We start from the raw sequence: 19321 nt of genomic DNA on the forward strand, positions 1-19321 counted from the left end.
ACAGCGTGACAGCCATGCACAGAAGCACTCGTTCTGTTGAGTGCTCCTATGTTCTCTATGAGAGACCAGCTGCCAGACATCTTTGGTGGAGACTTATCTCTAGAGAACCTAAGGATCTGCAGTCAGAAATATCCTCTAACATTATTTGTCAGGGGCCCCCATACTCATTAGATCATTGACCAAATACGTCAATATCATCAATATTAACAGGTTAGGTTTATGCTGATTTAATGTATATGGGACCTTTTACACCATAGCACATACACCTCTTCCAATAATCTGGATAAAGATTTCCAATAGTGAAGGATTCAATGGTCATTAAAGGGAACCTATCACCCCGTTTTTTAAAGATTAGATAAAAATAGTGTGAAATAGGGGCAGAGCTGGGCTTTACATTAGTGCCTTTTTGGTGCCTTTACACCCCCGTTAGGCTGCCGAAATACCTTTGTGAAGTGGCCGTTTTGTCCTGTCACTCAAGTTGGTCAGGTCGGATGGGCGTGGTCACAGCGCTGTTTCTTCCCCAAATCAGGCTCATCATTACGTTGGTGGCGTAGTGGTGTGCGCATGTCCAAAGAGAAGATCCACTGCCCAGGAGATTCAAAACAGCGCGGTCTTCGCTATTTGCCGTTTACCGGTGGGTGCGGCCATCTTTCCTATGGCCGCGCGTGCGCAGATGGAGCGCTCTGCTGCCCGGGGCTTCAGGAAAATGGCCGCGGGATTCCGCGCGTGCGCAGATGGAGATCGCGGCGGCCATTTTCCTGAAGCCCCGGGCAGCAGAGCGCTCCATCTGCGCACGCGCAGCCACAGGAAAGATGGCCGCGCCCACCGGTAAACGGCGAATAGCGAAGACCGCGCTGTTTTGAATCTCCTGGGCAGTGGATCTTCTCTATGGACATGCGCACACCACTACGCCACCAACGTAATGATGAGCCTGATCTGGGGGAGAAACAGCGCTGTGACCACGCCCATCCGACCTGACCAACTTGAGTGACAGCAGAAAACGGCCACTTCACAAAGGTATTTCGGCAGCCTAACGGGGGTGTAAAGGCACCAAAAAGGCACTAATGTAAAGCCCAGCTCTGCCCCTATTTCACACTATTTTTATCTAATTTTTAAAAAACGGGGTGATAGGTTCCCTTTAAATTGAAGCGAGTCTGATAGCTTTCTTTAAATTTTATGGCCATAAGACACTACTGAATCTACCAGGGGACACGGAGCAGAATGGATACATTTACTAATGTTGACACCATTATGACATTACTATTATGTTTTGATGTTTATGAGCTTATTCTTTATTTGCTAACTCGGTGTTAGGACTAGCGGAACGCACCGAGTAAATAGAGATGTTTTTATTGATATTGGTGCTTTCGCAGCCCGGGGTCCACCGTGCAGGAGTACCTGCTGCTAGCAAATGGCGGCACTATATGGCGGTATGGACTAACTCAGTTAATTCACAGAGTAGCCGTGAAAGCAAAGCAATGTGCCCTGTTAGACTTCACAGAGGCACAGGCTAACTGCCCAAACAGAGAGCAGTCAGTGGTCACGCATGCACACAAAACTCCTCGCCGGAGGTGCCAGCATTCTAGGGGCTTATTTCAGCCAGGTCCCTGAATACATACAAACAAACTCCTCGCCGGAGAAGCCAGCATTCTAAGGGCTTATTTCAGCCGGGTCCCTGAACACACTCTCACGTGACCACACTGGCGCAAAGCACTTAACAAATAACAATACTAGAGCATGGCCGTGCGGCCATGCGAGCCTTAAATAGTTGCAGCACGTACAGGACCTTCCTAGAAGGACCACTGAGAGGCTGCCACAGAGCGTGAGCACCCACAGGACCTTCCTGAAGGACCAATGGCCTTAGCTGCAGTATCTGATCATGTGACCCTCGATCTCCACTGAGAGATCTTACTCTGGGCATGCTCAGAACGAGAAAAGCAGGACTTAGTCCCAGAAGCGTCTGCTCGCCGCTGCCCAGCACTGACTTCAATGGCAGAAGCAGGAAAGGCAGCATTAACTCTTTGTACAGAGTCAGACTGAGCGAAACGCTGGGACCGATGTCTCTGCTGAGCAGGCCCCACTGCGGCAGGAGAAGAATGGGAGACCGCAGCGGAGATGGCCCGAGATTCCCCCTGTGGAGAGGTGGGACCTCGACCCCTAACACTCGGTACTGTATTATCCTTTCTGCTGTCATTTCATTTATTGGGAAGCTCAGATGTTTGGTATGCTATCAGACTCTCCATTATACTAGGCTTCTTGTACTAAGCGGATGGAGTACGAGTTCAGGTAACAAAATAATTATAACCAACTGAAATCTTTTCTGTGACTTGGACTTTTTATTAAAAGGTTTAATGTGACTCTCAAAACTTGGATACCATATAGCAAATTTAACCTAAAAAAAGATCCAAAATTCTCATTCACTTGTTAAATATCTGAATATTAGTTGGAGCTTTTCAAAAACAAAGCCCTAAATACCAAGTTGATTTGAATGTCAAAAATCCACCAGTATATGAAAGTTAAGACCAAAGATGATCAATTCCTTTTGCAGAACCCAGATCTAGTGGCCACGCCAACATTCCGTGGCCACCAGGCAGGAACCCTGCAAACAGCCTCTCACCTGACGGAATCCTTGGCACCTCTTCTGATCTGATTTGTAGGCCCAGTACACCGTCATCATTATGATCTGACTCAAGTATGAGACTACGCCAAGTCTTTTTTTCAGAACTGGTGTCATGGATGCCAGCAGGTTTTCAGAGCTCCCATCTGGTGGCCACAGAATACTAAAGTGGTCATTGGACCACATTACTTCAAGTCGATTTGCACATCTCTAGATAGGACCCTACAACATACTGTTAATATTATATTATTGAGTTTAATAAATAATCAGTATGCAGTCATCTTCCAAGCTTCTCCAAGTTGTCACTGCAGGAAGCCAAAATACAATGTTCTACGTGATCTTTGTCTAAACAGAGTATTTAGAGCGAACAATAGGTGCCTTAATTTTTTTTACCACATTTGACTAGTTTGCTAGAACTGTTCATCCATAAATCTATTTAATGTTGAGAAGTAAATGTAGCTAGCGCACAATTAGATGTAGATAAGTGAAATTCTTGCATTAATTCTGGCGTTTGACCCATGTCAGTTGGTCTGGCAGCTGCCCAAGTTCAGTTTCTTTGAAGATCACCCAAGTCTGTTCATTATGTGGGAATAATAAGTCCTTAGATATAGATATTGAAGAAAAGGACTAGGGAGTGTCCTGGAGACCATTTGGGAGCTTTGAATAGTTCCCTTCTCTGTGTATGAGAAATCACCCTAGAGATATTTTATCTGTGTTTCAGATTTCTGTGATTTATACAGAATATTTTACAAATTATAACATAAACATGTATTTGTCTATATTACAGTATTTTTCAATTAATTGGCCAATTTCATAGACATTAAATAGTGCTGTATGTATAATAATAATAATAATAATTTTATTTCTATAGAGCCAACATATTCCGCAGCACTTTACATTTTAGAGGGGACTTGTATAGACAATAGACATTAAACATAACAATAAACACATAGATCAACAGATACTAAGATATGTATGAAGACATCCTGAAGTGTTGAGGTGTCACTCGACTTTTGCTCGATGGCATCTGTCAAGGGAAAGGATTATCGGGCATGTCAAATTTCAACATGTCCAATTTTTTTCTCCTGCAGAAGATACGATGCTCACAAGGCTCTCTGGTACTGGTTTTGCTCTCTCCTTATTGAAATAAACTAGCTTACATGTTTATGGTGAAGTCGGAAGAAGTGGACAGTGTTTCCACGTGTATGGCTAGCTTAACCTTATAAAGTCTCCCTTAAAATTATTACTTTTTATTTTTTTCTGTAAAGTACCTTTGTGAAAGCCACAACTGTCAGCCATATTAGTTATGGCTATTTCTCTGTCAATTACGACCATGGGAGTCTGTCAGTGTAAAATAACCCTTCTATTCTTCATAGGCAGGTGTGATTATGAGCACAGTAGACCTGGGGTCGGTCTGAAAACTATGGCCCACACATGGCCCATTAATACATTGATGTCTATGTTCAGTGCACATTTTCAGGTCATAGGGTTCACCCATCCATTAAATTACCATTTACTTCAATGATTGCTGTATTTATACCATAAGGATTAATATTTTGACCCCACAGACTTCATGTCGCAACAAGAATAAAAGAAGAATAATCGTATCGTAAAATGTATCTATTATTATGTCAGTAGAAGGGGAAGGATGTCTGCTGGTAAAATATAAACCCCACCATCTATATGTCATATCACTGTAATCTTTCATTATCCATAATTGCAAACAGCATGGTCTACATGACCCCATCCTATTACACCTCTAGTCCTCAATTATCTAGCCTCTTTATCTATCCACATGTCTTAGTTATATAATGACAATAAATTCAATGACATGAGACAATATTAGTTTTTTAACTAGTTTAACAATTAGTTTCTGCAAGTGCAAACAAGTCTGGATAGGAAAGAGCAATAACATGTCTTATTTCCTAAGAAAAAAATTGCTTAAGACATTCAAAATAGACTTTCTATACTGCTCAAAAAAATAAAGGGAACACTTAAACAACAGAATATAACTCCAAGTAAATCAAACTTCAGTGAAATCAAACTGTCCACTTAGGAAGCAACACTGTTTAACAATCAATTTCACATGCTGTTGTGCAAATGGAATAGACAACAGATGGAAATTATTGACAATTATCAAGACACACTCAATAAAGGAGTGGTTCTGCAGGTGGGGACCACAAACCACATCTCAGTACCAATGCTTTCTGGCTGATGTTTTGGTCACTTTTGAATGTTGGTTGTGCTTTCACACTTGTGGTAGCATGAGACAGACTCTACAACCCACACAAGTGGCTCAGGTAGTGCAGCTCATCCAGGATGGCACATCAATGCGAGCTGTGAAAAGAAGGTTTACTGTGTCTGTCAGCGTAGTGTCCAGAGGCTGGAGGCGCTACCAGGAGACAGGCCAGAACACCAGGAGATGTGGAGGGGGCCATAGGAGGGCAACAACCCAGTAGCAGCACCGCTACCTCAGCCTTTGTGCAAGGAGGAACAGGAGGAGCACTGCCAGAGCCCTGCAAAATGACCTCCAGCAGGCCTCAAATGTGCATGTGTCTGCACAAATGGTTAGAAACCGACTACATGAGGAAGGTCTGAGTACCCGACATCCACAGATGGGGGTTGTGCTCAAAGTCCAACACCGTGCAGGACGCTTGGCATTTGCCACAGAACACCAGGATTGGCAAATTCGCCACTGGCGCCCTGTGCTCTTCACAGATGAAAGCAAGTTCACACTGAGCACACGTGACAGATGTGACAGAGTCTGGAGATGCCATGGAGAGCGATCCTGTGCCTGCAACATCCTTCAGAATGACCGGTTTGGCAGTGGGTCAGTAATGGTGTGGGGTGGCATTTCTTTGAAGGGCCACACAGCAATTCCATGTGCTCACCAGAGGTTGCCTGACTGCCATTAGGTACCGAGATGAGATCCTCAGACCCCTTGTGAAACCATATGCAGGTGCGGTTGGCCCTGGGTTCCTCCTAATGCAGGACAATGCCAGAGCTCATGTGGCTGGCTGGAGTGTCAGCAGTTCCTGCTAAATGAAGGCACTGAAGCTATGGACTTGCCCGCTCGTTCCCGAGACCTGAATCCGATTGAACACATCTGGGACATCATGTCTCACACCATCCACCAACGTTACGTTGCACCACAGAGTGTCCAGGAGTTGGTGGATGCTTTAGTCCAGGTCTGGGAGGAGATCCCTCAGGAGACCATCCACCGTCTCATCAGGAGCATGCCCAGGCATTGTAGGAAGATCATACAGGCACGTGGAGGCTACACACACTACTGAGCATTATTTCCTTGTCTTGAGGCACTTCCACTGAAGTTTGATCAGCCTGTAACTTCATTTTCCACTTTGATTTTGAGCATCATTCCAACTCCAGACCTCCGTGGGATATTAGTTGTGATTCACGTTGATCATTTTTAGGTTTTATTGTTCTCAACACATTCCACTATGTAATGAATAAAGATTTACACCTGGAATATTTCATTCAGTGATATCTAGGATGTGGGATTTTGGTGTTCCCTTTATTTTTTTGAGCAGTGTATATATCAATAGATATAGCAATTTAGCATTCTAAGTCAGTTACTCCTGAATTCAGCCCTGCCTTAGAGGTAATGTATCACATTTTTTATCAATAGTAATTATATAAACATGTTTTATTTGTACTGCATTTATTATTATTATTATTATTATTATTTATTTTTTCCTGCCACTGTGGGCTGCTGTTTATATTTACTGGTGTGTAATTGTCACAGCATGACATATAGACTTCGCAAATACAACAGCCATAGGCTACTGCCTATTTTTGATGCCATGGTCTTATCAGCTATAAATTGAGCAGGCACCCACCTTATGAAGTTCATAGCTGTTAAGGGGGTAACCAGGGTAGCGGTGGTGAGAACAAGTGAGAAGCTTGTCATTATACTACTAAAGCTATTGACCTGTTTTCACGAATGGAAAAAGTCACCACTGTAGTATTGCTTTCACCACAATAGCGGTAGTTGTGGCAGTGACTTCTAATGGTGAGAACAAGTCAGAACCAAGCATTACTAGTACAAAGTCAGGCTTCTCGACGTGCTCTCACTGCTGCAGTGTTCAGAGCTAAGCAGTGTAATAATCATGCTGCAGGGCTCTGAACACTGACTCAGCTCTGATCAATGAGTGTTAGGCAGGGGTCACACTAGAGAGGAATATGGACGAGCGAGAGGTGAAAAAACAACGCATTGCACACAGACCAATGTTTCTCTATGGGGCAGCTCCCATCAGCCGTATATTTCTCAGACATATTTTACGGGCAGAGAAAATCACAGCATGGTTGCATTTGTCAGCATATTGTGCAAAAAATCAGCCAATGAAAGTCTATGGGGGCGAGAAAAATACGGATTACACACGGACCATGCGTGTGACTTGCAAGAAATACGCAACGGTGTTCTATAGAAAAGCTGGCAATTCAATGCGGTGTACAGAAAAATCACACTGACAGTTTAGAAAAGAATAGCTAAAATAAATGTCTGCACATAGAATAGGTATATACTGTATATATGTATATATATATATATATGTCATTGACACACACACATATATATATATTTATATTTAATACAGAGCTAGATAGCTTAAAAGCCAGTAATTCAATTGCCAGCTTTTGCTATCTCCTTATCAAAGCCGACATACAGTAAACCATTTCATATCCGTTATATTTGTTCATATTCCTCACTAGTAATGTTAGTAGTGTCTGTGTGTAAAATTTGGGAGCTCTAGGTGTTAAAATAAAGGGTTAAATCACTGAAAAAACTGGCGTGGGCTCCCGCGCAATTTTCTCCACCAGAGTGGGAAAGCCAGTGACTGAGGGCAGATATTAATAGCCTAGAGAAGGACCATGGTTATTGGCCCCCCTGGCTACAAACATCTGCCCCCAGCCACCCCAGAAAAGGCACATCTGGAAGATGCGCCTCTTCTGGCACTTAGCCACTCTCTTCCCACTCCCGAGTAGCGGTGGGATATGGGGTAATAAGGGGTTAACGTCACCTTGCTAATGTAAGGTGACATTAAGCCAGGTTAATAATGGAGAGATGTCAATAAGACACCTATCCATTATTAATCCAATAGTAGTAAAGGGTTAAAAACACACACACACATTATGAATAAAGTATTTTAATGAAATAAATAAACACATGGGGTTTTAATATCTTTATTGTACGCTCAATCCAACTGACGACCCTTGATCTTCTGAAAAAAAAGGAAAAATAAAAAAAAAACAATATCCCATACCTGTCTGCCGTACAGTCATGTCAAACGATGTAAATCCATCTCAAGGGGTTAAATAACTTTACAACCAGGAGCCTGCTAATGCAGCTGCCCCTGGCTGTAAAAACTGGGGAATGAATGGAATGCAGCTTCGCTGACTTGCGGTGATGCGCCCCCTGGTAGCATAAACTCATATGAACTCTAGCATGAAAAAATATTCAGAAAAATTCCCACGCTAGAGTTGATATGAGTTTCTGCCACCAGGGGGCGCAGCACCGCAAGTCAACGAAGCGGCTTTTCTGCTATCTAGCTATGTATGAAATATAAATATATATATATAAATATGTGTGTCTCACTGACATATATATATATATATATATATATATATATATATATATATATATATATATATATATATATATATATATATATATAGACTGTATATATGTTTTCACGAATATTTGAGCCCAGGGATCCATTATATGTCCATTTTGCAAGCCGGCGAGAAAGTCTCGCCGTACGGATGACACACAGATAATTTTTGGAGGAAGAATCGCATCATCGCATTGAATACTGATCACCCTTCAGGAAATTTTCTGCGTATCTCGGCCGTAAAAAACGGACCGTATTTTGATACGTTAGGTGTGACCCTGTCTTTAATCCTCATTGAAATGTCCATGATGCACAGGAATGTCTGAATGAGGTAAATGTGCTCTGCTTGTTCAATATCAATGTGCAGTGCAGGATAACCAGTGACAATGTCATCTATGTCATCTCTTCTAAGGGCTGTCCCACACGTCCAGATAATTCCGGTACCGGAATAAATCGGTACCGGAGTTATCCGTGTCCGTGTGCCTGGGAACTCACGGAGGCCATACCTGCGGCACACGTGTGCCGCCCGTATGGCGAGTGGGTACCACACGGAGCGTGTGGTACCCACTCTGCATGGTGCTGAAGCTGCGATTCATATCATCCCTGCAGCAACGTTTGCTGCAGGGAAAATATGAAGAATAGTGTTTAAAATAAAGATCCATGTGTCCGCCGCCCCCCCACCCCCTGTGCGCCCCCCCCCCGCTGGTCAGAAAATACTCACCCGGATCCCCCGTCGGCAGTCGCTCCTTCCTGGTCTGGCCGCGGCTTACTGTATGCGGTCACGTGGGGCCGCTCATTTACACTCATGAATAGGCGGCTCCGCCCCTATTGGAGGTGGAGCCACATATTCATGAGTGTAATCGGCCGCATACAGTAGGAGGCGCGGCCAGACCAGGAAGGAGCGACAGCCGACGGGGGACCCGGATAAGTATTTTCTGACCAGCGGGGGGGGCGCACAGGGGGTGGGGGGGCGGCGGACACATGGATCTTTAGTTTAAACACTATCATTCATATTTTCTCTGTAGCAAACGGTGCTACAGGGAACATATGAATGGCGGCTTCAGCACCATGTGGGGGGGACAGCGCTTACTGTAGCACTGTCTCCGGCACGCCACACGGACCCCAGACGGAGAATGTCCGTGTGAGGTGCGTGTTTTACACGGACCCATTGACTCTATTGGGTCCGTGTAATCCGTGCGCTCCCACGAACACTGACATGTCTCCGTGTTTGGCACACGGAGACACGGTCCGCACACGGTCCGCACAAAATCAATGACATCTGAACAGATGCATTGATTTTTATGGGTCTACGTGTGTCAGTGTCTCCGGTACGGGAGGAAACTGTCACCTCACGTACCGGAGCCACTGACGTGTGAAACCGGCCTAAGGCAGTTTGCACAGGGGGCCGTAAAGCCTCATTCATACAACTGTACACCACAGACGTCTGAATAAGGCTTTAAGTGACTGAGCAGCATTAGTGTTCAGTGTGCAGAGTGCAGCAGCCATGAAGATTTAACTGCTGCACTCAACATAGAGAAAAAATAACATTTGATTCACCCACCTCCTTCACCTACATTAAAAATAAAGAAATTTAAAAAACAACATATTTGGTATTGTCGCATCTGTTAAAGTCTGGTCTATCAAAATATGAAATTAATCATCCACTAAAGTAGATACCATAAACAGAAACATATAGTGGGTACAGAAAGTATTCAGACCCCTTTAAAGTTTTCACTCTTTGTTTCATTGCAGCCATTTGGTAAATTCAAAAAAGTTCATTTTTTTCACATTAATGTACTCTCTGCACCCCTGACTGAAAAAAAAACAGATGTAGAAATTTTTGCAAATTTAATAAAAAAGAAAACCTGAAATATCACATGGTCAGAAGTATTCAGACCCTTTGCTAAGTATTGAGTAGAGGCACACTTTTGAGCTAGTACAGCCATGAGTCTTATTGGGAATGATGCAACAAGTTTTTCACACCTGGATTTGGGGATCCTTTGCCATTCTTCCTTGCAGATCCTCTCCAGTTCCATCAGTTTGGATGGTGAACGTTGGTGGACAGCCATTTTAAGGTCTCTCCAGAGATGCTCAATTGGGTTTAGGTTAGGGCTCTGGCTGGGCCAGTCGACAATGGTCACACAGTTGTTCTGAAGCCACTACTTTGTTATTTTAGCTGTGTGCTTGGGGTCATTGTCTTGTTGGAAGGTGAACCTTCTGCCAAGTCTGAGGTCCAGAGCATGATGCTGCCACCACCATGTTTCACAGTTGGCATTGTACTGGGCAGGTGATGAGCAGTGCCTGGTTTTCTCCACACATACCGCTTAGAATTATCACCAAAAAGGTCTTTCTTTGTCTCATCAGACCAGAGAATCTTATTTCTCATAGTCTGGGAGTCCTTCATGTGTTTTTATTTTCCACCATAATTTGCTAAATAAATCCTGCCAAATCAGACAAGGTGATTTTCTGGAATTGTTTTCTCATTTTGACTCTCATAGTTGTGGTCTACCTATGATGTAAATTACAGGTCTCTCTCATCTTTTTAAGTGGGAGAACTTGCACAATTTTATCCCCCACTGTATATGGCCGCAATCTTGTATATGGCCCCCACCCTGGTATATGGCCCCCATCCTGGTATATGGCCCTGCTGTTGTTCAATACACGGGGGAAAAAATAAATTTTCCCGCTCACCTTCCCAACACTCCCAAGCCAGGTGGCATCCCCTTCTGAGGCCGGCAACTGACTTCGGCATGCGATGAGAACACATTACATCATTGCCATACGTCCCCCCTCACATGCACACCAACGTTAGCTGCTGGCCTCTGATTGGCCGACAGCGTGCATTGTGGTGCACGGACCTGATTGGTCTGTACACTGCAATACACTTCAGCTGAATGTGCATCCGAAGATGCATGTCCAACTGAAGTAGGGGCTAAATGTGTGTCCTTGGGCCCCATTGGCAGGCCCCCCACATGCCGTGCTGGCCTGGTTGCAGCAGCAACCGCTGTGACCACGGTCGTTACGCCCCTGCTTGTGGCGGGCAATACTGAAGTTACTGCTGAAGTCAATGATTGGCTGCAGTAGCCACTTGTCCATTTCCAAATGCCCTTACTAGAAGCGAGGATTAAACAACCAGTGGGAACTTGGGAAGTGATGGCACAGTAGCCACAGGGATTGGAAACTAAGCATTACTAAGGTTGTTACCTATTTTTCTATTTTACCGAGTGGATAGCCCTTTTTAAGGAATTTTTCTTTCATTTTGACAGCTGCATTCTTTAAAAAGGTTGTCCATTTGCAGAAAAAATTAACCTAGAACTTTTAAATATGTGTAGAATATAAATAAAAAAAAGTTTATTAATATATGTGAGATATGGGAAAATCTAATTGATATCATTTTGATATCTGATGAAAATCAGATACAGTTTGGCCCAAAATACTTCCTCTCATACTCAGCCCCCATCTTTGGCATTCCCCCAGGTCAAAAGGGAAGTCAAATACACATCAAACAATGGGACATCATTATCCAGTGAAGGCACTTCCTTGGACGGGCTTTTTTAATTAGCTCGAGCAAAAAGGCCTTTGAAACTCTCTCCGGAGGGGGGGGGGGCAAAAGGCATAGACCCTGTGTCCCTCAGCATCAAGTCCAGCAATTAGCACAATGATGTGAACTCTTGTGCAGTTACCAGCCAACTGGCTTCCTTTCTTGGACTCAGGCTTACACGCAGACATATTGGCACTGCAGATCCCTGGCTCAACAGCACAAGGCTCTGAGATATTGAATCTAGAAAATGTCCTATAATAAAAGAATGCAATATCTCTGAACCTAGCAGAGCACATAATCGGAATCTGCATTCCTTTCCCCACAAGCCCATACCATGCAGCCACCTCTAGAACTCGGCATTATTGAGTTATAAACCATAGCTACCAGAAATTAAATATGGTAGCCATATTTGGTCTCCCTGCACAGATAAAATCCAGCAGAACCCAGTGGCGCCGCCGTCCCATTTAGAGCTTCGGGCGGCAAGTTATGGGCATCCATGGTTCTGGACGGAAAACTATGCTCTCAGATATGGGAGGAGAGAGGCTGCACAGCCCAGGGGATAATAGGCAGCTCCTGATTTTGGTCTGAGTTTTTTCTACTAACAGGAGGTCCGTTAGCTGACACGGCCAGAGAATTACGTAACAAAGATTTGGACCTGTGATTCATCAGCACCTCCCTGTGGTCACATGCTAAATAACACGGTAATTGCAATCTATCTGTATCCTACCTTTGTACTACACTTCTGCTTGTATACTTGTATATTGTTCTTGCATATATATATACACTGTGAGGCAGTGACTCGTGTCACAGGTAGGGGTCGCTGTGTGTTCTCCCCAGGTTGTGCATAGAGACAGATGAAGTCCATAGGTGTGCATGGCAGTCACAGATTTGTTTGTTAAAAACACTGCGGTAAGGGGTATGGGTGTGTCTGGTGTCAGGTACAACATCAGTGTCAGGCCGGCGTCACACTCGGCGTAAGACAATACGGTCCGTATTTTACGGCCGTAATACGGCCGAAATACGGTGAAATGTTCCCAAAATAGTGATTCGTAGGCAGGGTGTGTCAGCGTATTTTGCGCATGGCATCCTCCGTATGTAATCCGTATGGCATCCGTACTGCGATATTTTCGCGCAGGCTTGCAAAACCGACATCTAATGGATTTATGTGCTCAAATGTTCATTAAAACATATATACAGTATATATATATATATATATATATATATATATATATATATATATGTCATTGAGACACATATATATATTCTGTATTTAGATTTCATTCAGCGCGATATCTGTGAACAGCCGGTAATTCAATTGCCGGCTTTTCATTTCTCCTGCACAAACCCGACAGGATATGAGACATGATTACATACAGTAAACCATCTCATATCCCCTTTTTTTTTGCATATTCCACACTACTAATGTTAGTAGTGTGTATGTGCAAAATTTCAGCGCTGTAGCTGCTGAAATAAAGGGTTAAATGGCGGAAAAAATTGGCGTGGGCTCCCGCGCAATTTTCTCCGCCAGAGTGGTAAAGCCAGTGACTGAGGGCAGATATTAATAGCCTAGAGAGGGTCCATGGTTATTGGCCCCCCCGTGGCTAAAAACATCTGCCCCCAGCCACCCCAGAAAAGGCACATCTGGAAGATGCGCCTATTCTGGCACTTGGCCACTCTCTTCCCACTCCCTGTAGCGGTGGGCTATGGGGTAATGAAGGGTTAATGCCACCTTGCTATTGGAAGGTGACATTAAGCCAGATTAATAATGGAGAGGCGTCAATTATGACACCTATCCATTATTAATCCAATTGTTGGAAAGGGTTAAAAAACACACACACACATGATTAAAAAGGATTTTAATGAAATAAACACAGCGGTTGTTGTAATAATTTATTGTTCTCGCAATCCATCAGGAACACCCTCGCTTGGAAAAATAATAAACGCACAAGATACATACCTTCTGGTGAACCGTCTCGTCCCACGAAGTAATCCATCTGAAGGGGTTAACTAATATTACAGGCAGAGCTGCGATAAACCACTCGCTCGTGCCTGTAATCCCCGGGTGCTGAAAGGAAAGCAGTGATCTGTACTTACATTGAGTCGCGGTGAGGCGCCCTCTGGTGGATGTTCTCATGAACTGCAGCCTGGGAACTTTTTCCCACGCTCCAGGTCATATGAGGACATCCACCAGGGGGCGCATCACCGCGACTGAAGGAAATGTAGGTCATTGACCTACATTTCATTCATTCGCCGGGGGATTACAGGCACGGAGCACAGCTGCATTTAGCAGGGCTCCTGCCTGTAATATTAGTTAACCCCTTCAGATGGATTACATCGTGGGACGTGATAGGACATCAGAAGGTATGTATATTGTGCGTTTATTATTTTGCCAAGCGAGGGTTTGCAAATGGATTGCGAGAACAATAAATTATTACAACAACCGCTGTGTTTATTTCATTAAAATCCTTTAATCATGTGTGTGTGTGTGTTTTTTTAACCCTTTCCTACAATTGGATTAATAATGGATAGGTGTCATAATTGACGCCTCTCCATTATTAATCTGGCTTAATGTCACCTTCCAATAGCAAGGTGACATTAACCCTTCATTACCCCATATCCCACCGCTACAGGGAGTGGGAAGAGAGTGGCCAAGTGCCAGAATAGGCGCATCTTCCAGATGTGCCTTTTCTGGGGTGGCTGGGGGCAGATGTTTTTAGCCACGGGGGGGCCAATAACCATGGACCCTCTCCTGGCTATTAATATCTGCCCTCAGTCACTGGCTTTACCACTCTGGCGGAGAAAATTGCGCGGGAGCCCACGCCAATTTTTTCCGCCATTTAACCCTTTATTTTAGCAGCTACAGTGCCCAAATTTTGCACATACACACTATTAACATTAGTAGTGTGGAATATGCAAAAAAAATGGGGATATGAGATGGTTTACTGTATGTAAACCATGTCTCATATCATGTCGGGTTTGTGAAGGAGAAGGAAAAAGCCGGCAATTGAATTACCGACTTTTCACTAACACCGCTGCATATTTCTCGCAAGTCACACTGCAGGTCCGTGTGGAATCCGTATTTTTCTCGCCCCCATAGACTTTCATTGGCGTATTATTAGCGCAATACGCTGACAAACGCAGCATGCTGCGATTTTGTACGGCCGTAGAAAGCCGTATAATACTGAACCGTAATATACGGCTAATAGGAGCAGCCCCATTGAGAATAATTGTGCCGTATGTTATGCGAGTTTTACGGACGTAGTTTCTGCGCTCTTACGTCCGTAAAACTCGCCAGTGTGACGCCGGCCTCAGTCTGGTGTGTGCTGGTGGGCACAGCAGAGGCCTGCAGAGCACTGGCTGTGTGTGTGAAGCATCACAGGCCAGCAGAGCCAGCAGCTATGGCAGCTGAATAGCCTTGCACCCACAGCATAGACAGCGATGCAAGTCATCCATGGTAACTGGTCTTGGATGTGGACAGTCCTGTGCCCAGGGGTGTACCGCAGGATGTCCTGTGCCCGAAAGAGTCAGATGTGGACAGTCCTGTGCCTGGAGATGAACCGGAGGTGGATGTCCTGTGCCCGAAAGAGGACTGGCATGTGTTGTTTGACGAGGCTTATATCTAACGAGGAACTGGTGGCAGCATACCGTACTGTGTTAGTGAGGAACTCTGACAGTGACGGCCAGGAGGTTTACCTATATATCCCCAGCCTGGACTGGTGATATATATCCCCCCTCACTGGGAGCTCCCCAATAACTGGTATCTATAAGGGAAGCCTCTCCGGTGACTATTTGCCCTCGGTGCAGTTCCCTGACTGACCTGGGGTAATGGTGGTGCGAGAGAGACGATCCCTGCTGGGTCATTCTCTCCCTTCCCCAGAGGTGAGTGAACTTGACACACCCCTCCCCCTGTACGATCCGCCACAATATACTTTTATTTTCAAAGCTGTCAGCCTTGATCCTGGGATCTGCAGCTGCCCCGCCAGTTCTGTACTAGACAAAGTAAAGTATTTTCTGTGTCAGCACATCATCAAAGTTGTGTGTAAAGGAGGCTGGCTAACAACTCATTTTAATAGCTTAACCAGCCCCTTCCTTCTCTACATACAGGTTGTGGCAGAAAATAGGGGCTGGTTTAGCTATTGACTTGAATTGTCAGTTAGCCTAAACACAGGAAATAATTTCTTGCGTTGAGCTGGGATTAGCGCTCTGCAGAATTTGTAACCGAGGTAAATCACCCTAATAATAGTATATTTATAACCTATTTATATTCCTTTTTAAAAGTATTATTTTTCAGATGGAAAACCCCTTTAAGCTCAGCACTCCACGAATAAATGCTACTGGTCTGATTAAAAAAAAAGTTCTTTAAGTAATGTGTATATAAAACTATGAAGTCTTATACAGTATATATTGTCAGCTGCGTAGCATGACTTAATTTAATTTGTATACTTCTGTATAATAAGAAATAAAAAAGGTAAATTAGGAAATGGCCTCTAAATAAGCAAAGCTAATTATTTTACTATTTCAAGGCAAAGATACTGAGTAGTCCTATTACATGTTTGACATCATGCTATGAGCACAGGTGAACGGCGCCCTTACTTAATATGTTCACCGCTACTTCATACATCGTAGAACTACATGAATAATACATGATACAGTATTATGAGCAAGTAAAGTGGTTTTTCCAAGCAGAATTCATGTTGCCCTTCATATTTAATTGCTGGTGATGTCATTTACTATGTGAAATGAATTCTTCCTTCATAATGTAGCAATACAATGTCAGGGCGTGGGGCGTGGATTTCCCATCAGTACTCCACTACTGTTATACCTTTATACTGTACAGTTAATACAAAAAAAATCCAAAATGTATCTGCTCAGACCCTAGCAATCCCTACAAGGGACACAGCATAGAACATGTGAAACATTTTAGCAAATTTCTTCCAAAGAATTTTCCAATGAAGCAAATGTCAGTGACCCCCACCAATTCCAAGAAAGGGGCTGCCTATTCTTGGTTTCCATCACAGAAGTCAGAGTGTATGCTCCCTATTATAATCTATGAGAGAAGCAGAAAAAAACTAAGTACACTCGGCCAGCTGTGTCCTAAGGTACCACAAACTGAGATATGTTTTTTTCTTTTCTGGCATTAACTTCACTGGGAACATCCAGATTTGCCACAAATGTCCTTTTATAGGGAACCTCTTGAAGTCAGAACTTCAAGCACAGCTACTCAATGAAGCACTACTGTAATAAATGACATGCGATTTGGAGGTATATGTCAAAAATATCCTCAGTGTGACACAGATTGTAAGTACGGTAAGTGAGAATCTTTAAAAAAAGACTAGAGGAGTTTGTGTGTAGAGCCCCTGAATTTTGTACACAAGTGGTGGTCCTTTTACAATACACCATATAGATCAGTGTTCCCCAACTCCGGTCCTCAAGAGCCATCAACAGGTCGTGTTTTCAGGATTTCCTTAGTATGGCCCAGGTGATGGAATTGTTGCCTGTCTAGGTGATGGAATTGCCACCTGGGCAATACTAAGGAAATCCTAAAAATATGACCTGTTGGTGGCTCTTGAGGACCGAACTTGGGGAACACTGATATAGATAGTCTATATAATTGCAAGGGTGCACTTGCTAAAATCTTACATAGACTTCAACTCATCATCAGGAGTGGTCTGAGCATGTACAAGACTCACCCAAGGGCACCTCAAATTACTAGACAAAAGAGAAACGAAATAGGTCAAGAACTAAGCCAATTTGAGGATGGGAGAATGACATTATGGAGGTATTCAAGTTTTTTAATTTTTGCTATTTTGCCCCCTCTACTTCTCTGAATGTAAACAAATGAGAAAATTAAATCAGAAATAAACTGGAAACATACATATTTTGGAGGAAGGATTGTCCTATATTTTGCTTCATAATACATACCAGTCAAGCAATCCATGTTTCTAAACCCGACCATACACATAGGACAATCATCGTATAAATCTTTACACGTCAGTATTTTTATAGTCAGGAACATATGTGACGAGATAACAACAGCATGGCAACAGCAAATTCACAGAATAGCCAAAACGTAAAGGGATGTTCCAGTAGGAAGAAATTATCTCCCGGACACAGGAGACACTGGACACAGGATAGGCGATAGCTTCTAAATTGGAAGGGGTCCGGCTTCTGGAACTTGGCTTTCTCTGGCAGTCCCGCAGGGAACGAATGAAGCAGAGATCACACTATTCTAATTGGTGCAGGTTCCCGCTGCTGTGCCGCTATCAGTCTAGAAGCTATAAACTACACTAGTGGTAAGGTAATAACTTCATCCTACTAGAAAACCCCTTTAGTTTAGTGATTGCATTACAAATCTATAAGGTAGAAGACTATTTCTAAACAAAACTCAAACATTTGCTTTGTGCTGATCATGGGTAGTAGAAGTACTTCCGTAGACTAATTCAGTGACCTGCAAACTAATAAGAACCAGTACAACCAGTGCAGGCTGTGTGCTAGATGGCTGATGGGGATTTTTAGAAAATTCATTGCTTTTTCCCAATTGCAAAACTGCTCATGTTTGAAGGCGGGAGCTGTCCATCAAGAATCGAGTCCTATGAGTGACAGAGAGCCATGTGCTGGGTATGCCATGGGCAACCACAACACTAGCAATTACCTACTGTCTGCAGGTGATGACAGGTCTATGGAACAATGGAAGAAAAGTGCTACAATCCAGAGCACCTGTACAGAGCGATACAGCCATCACCATCTCTATAAACCTGTCACTAGTGGTACTACTATTAGATAGATAGATAGATAGATAGATAGATAGATAGATAGATATTGGATAGATAGATAGATAGATAGATAGATAGATAGATAGATAGATAGATATGGGATAGATAGGTATGGGATAGATAGATATTGGATAGATAGATAGATATGGGATAGATAGATAGATAGATAGATAGATAGATAGATAGATAGATAGATAGATAGATAGATAGATAGATAGATCCATTTACCAGTAGTCACAAGGAGCAGGACGACCCCCAAGCACTTCATAGTGGAGAACAGCAGAGTTTTCTACGATGCAGAGAAGTTAATATCCAGGCTCCATCCCCAGCCAGTCCCCCAGGATGATAGGAGTAGTGGTAGTCTCCTGTAGTAGTACAGTGAGCAGCCCGTCCTGAGCAGCGGCTGACCCCAGACTGAGCGGTGTAGTAGCAGAGCTGAGTGCTCTCTCCCTGCAGCGCCGCCCCTCAGCTCTCTGTCACCGCCACTTTCCCCTCAGCTGTCTGTCACCGCCACTTTCCCCTCAGCTCTCTGTCACCGCCACTTTCCCAGCTCTGCTGCTCTGTGGTGACACCGGGGGCTTCTCCCTTTCCTTGCACTGAGCACGTCCAGTCTGAGCGGAGGAGATGTTTAGACAGAGGGATATTATTACTAAGTTGCTTTGGCTCTGACACTGACCAAGTAATGAGGAGACGATCCTGTGCATGCAGTAGAGATGGACACGGAATAGTCGCTGACACTTTCTTTTACTTCACCATCTACATA

At 43.8% G+C, this 19321-nt stretch overlaps 1 protein-coding gene across 2 annotated transcripts in view; it reads right to left on the reverse strand.

The window, feature by feature from the left end:
- Positions 1-18990, reverse strand: part of GFRA3 (GDNF family receptor alpha 3) — a 124364-nt gene extending 105374 nt beyond the window's left edge. The window contains exon 1 of one of the 2 annotated variants that reach the window (XM_077265545.1): positions 18787-18990. In XM_077265545.1, the coding sequence (XP_077121660.1) occupies positions 18787-18826 (40 nt within the window). In that variant the 5' untranslated portion in view covers positions 18827-18990. The remainder of the gene's footprint in view (positions 1-18786) is intronic. The other variant, XM_077265544.1, reaches the window with a different exon arrangement.
- Positions 18991-19321: the final 331 nt, after the last annotated feature.

The sequence above is a fragment of the Ranitomeya variabilis genome, chromosome 5, assembly GCF_051348905.1.
Source record: "Ranitomeya variabilis isolate aRanVar5 chromosome 5, aRanVar5.hap1, whole genome shotgun sequence".
Lineage (NCBI taxonomy): Eukaryota > Metazoa > Chordata > Amphibia > Anura > Dendrobatidae > Ranitomeya > Ranitomeya variabilis.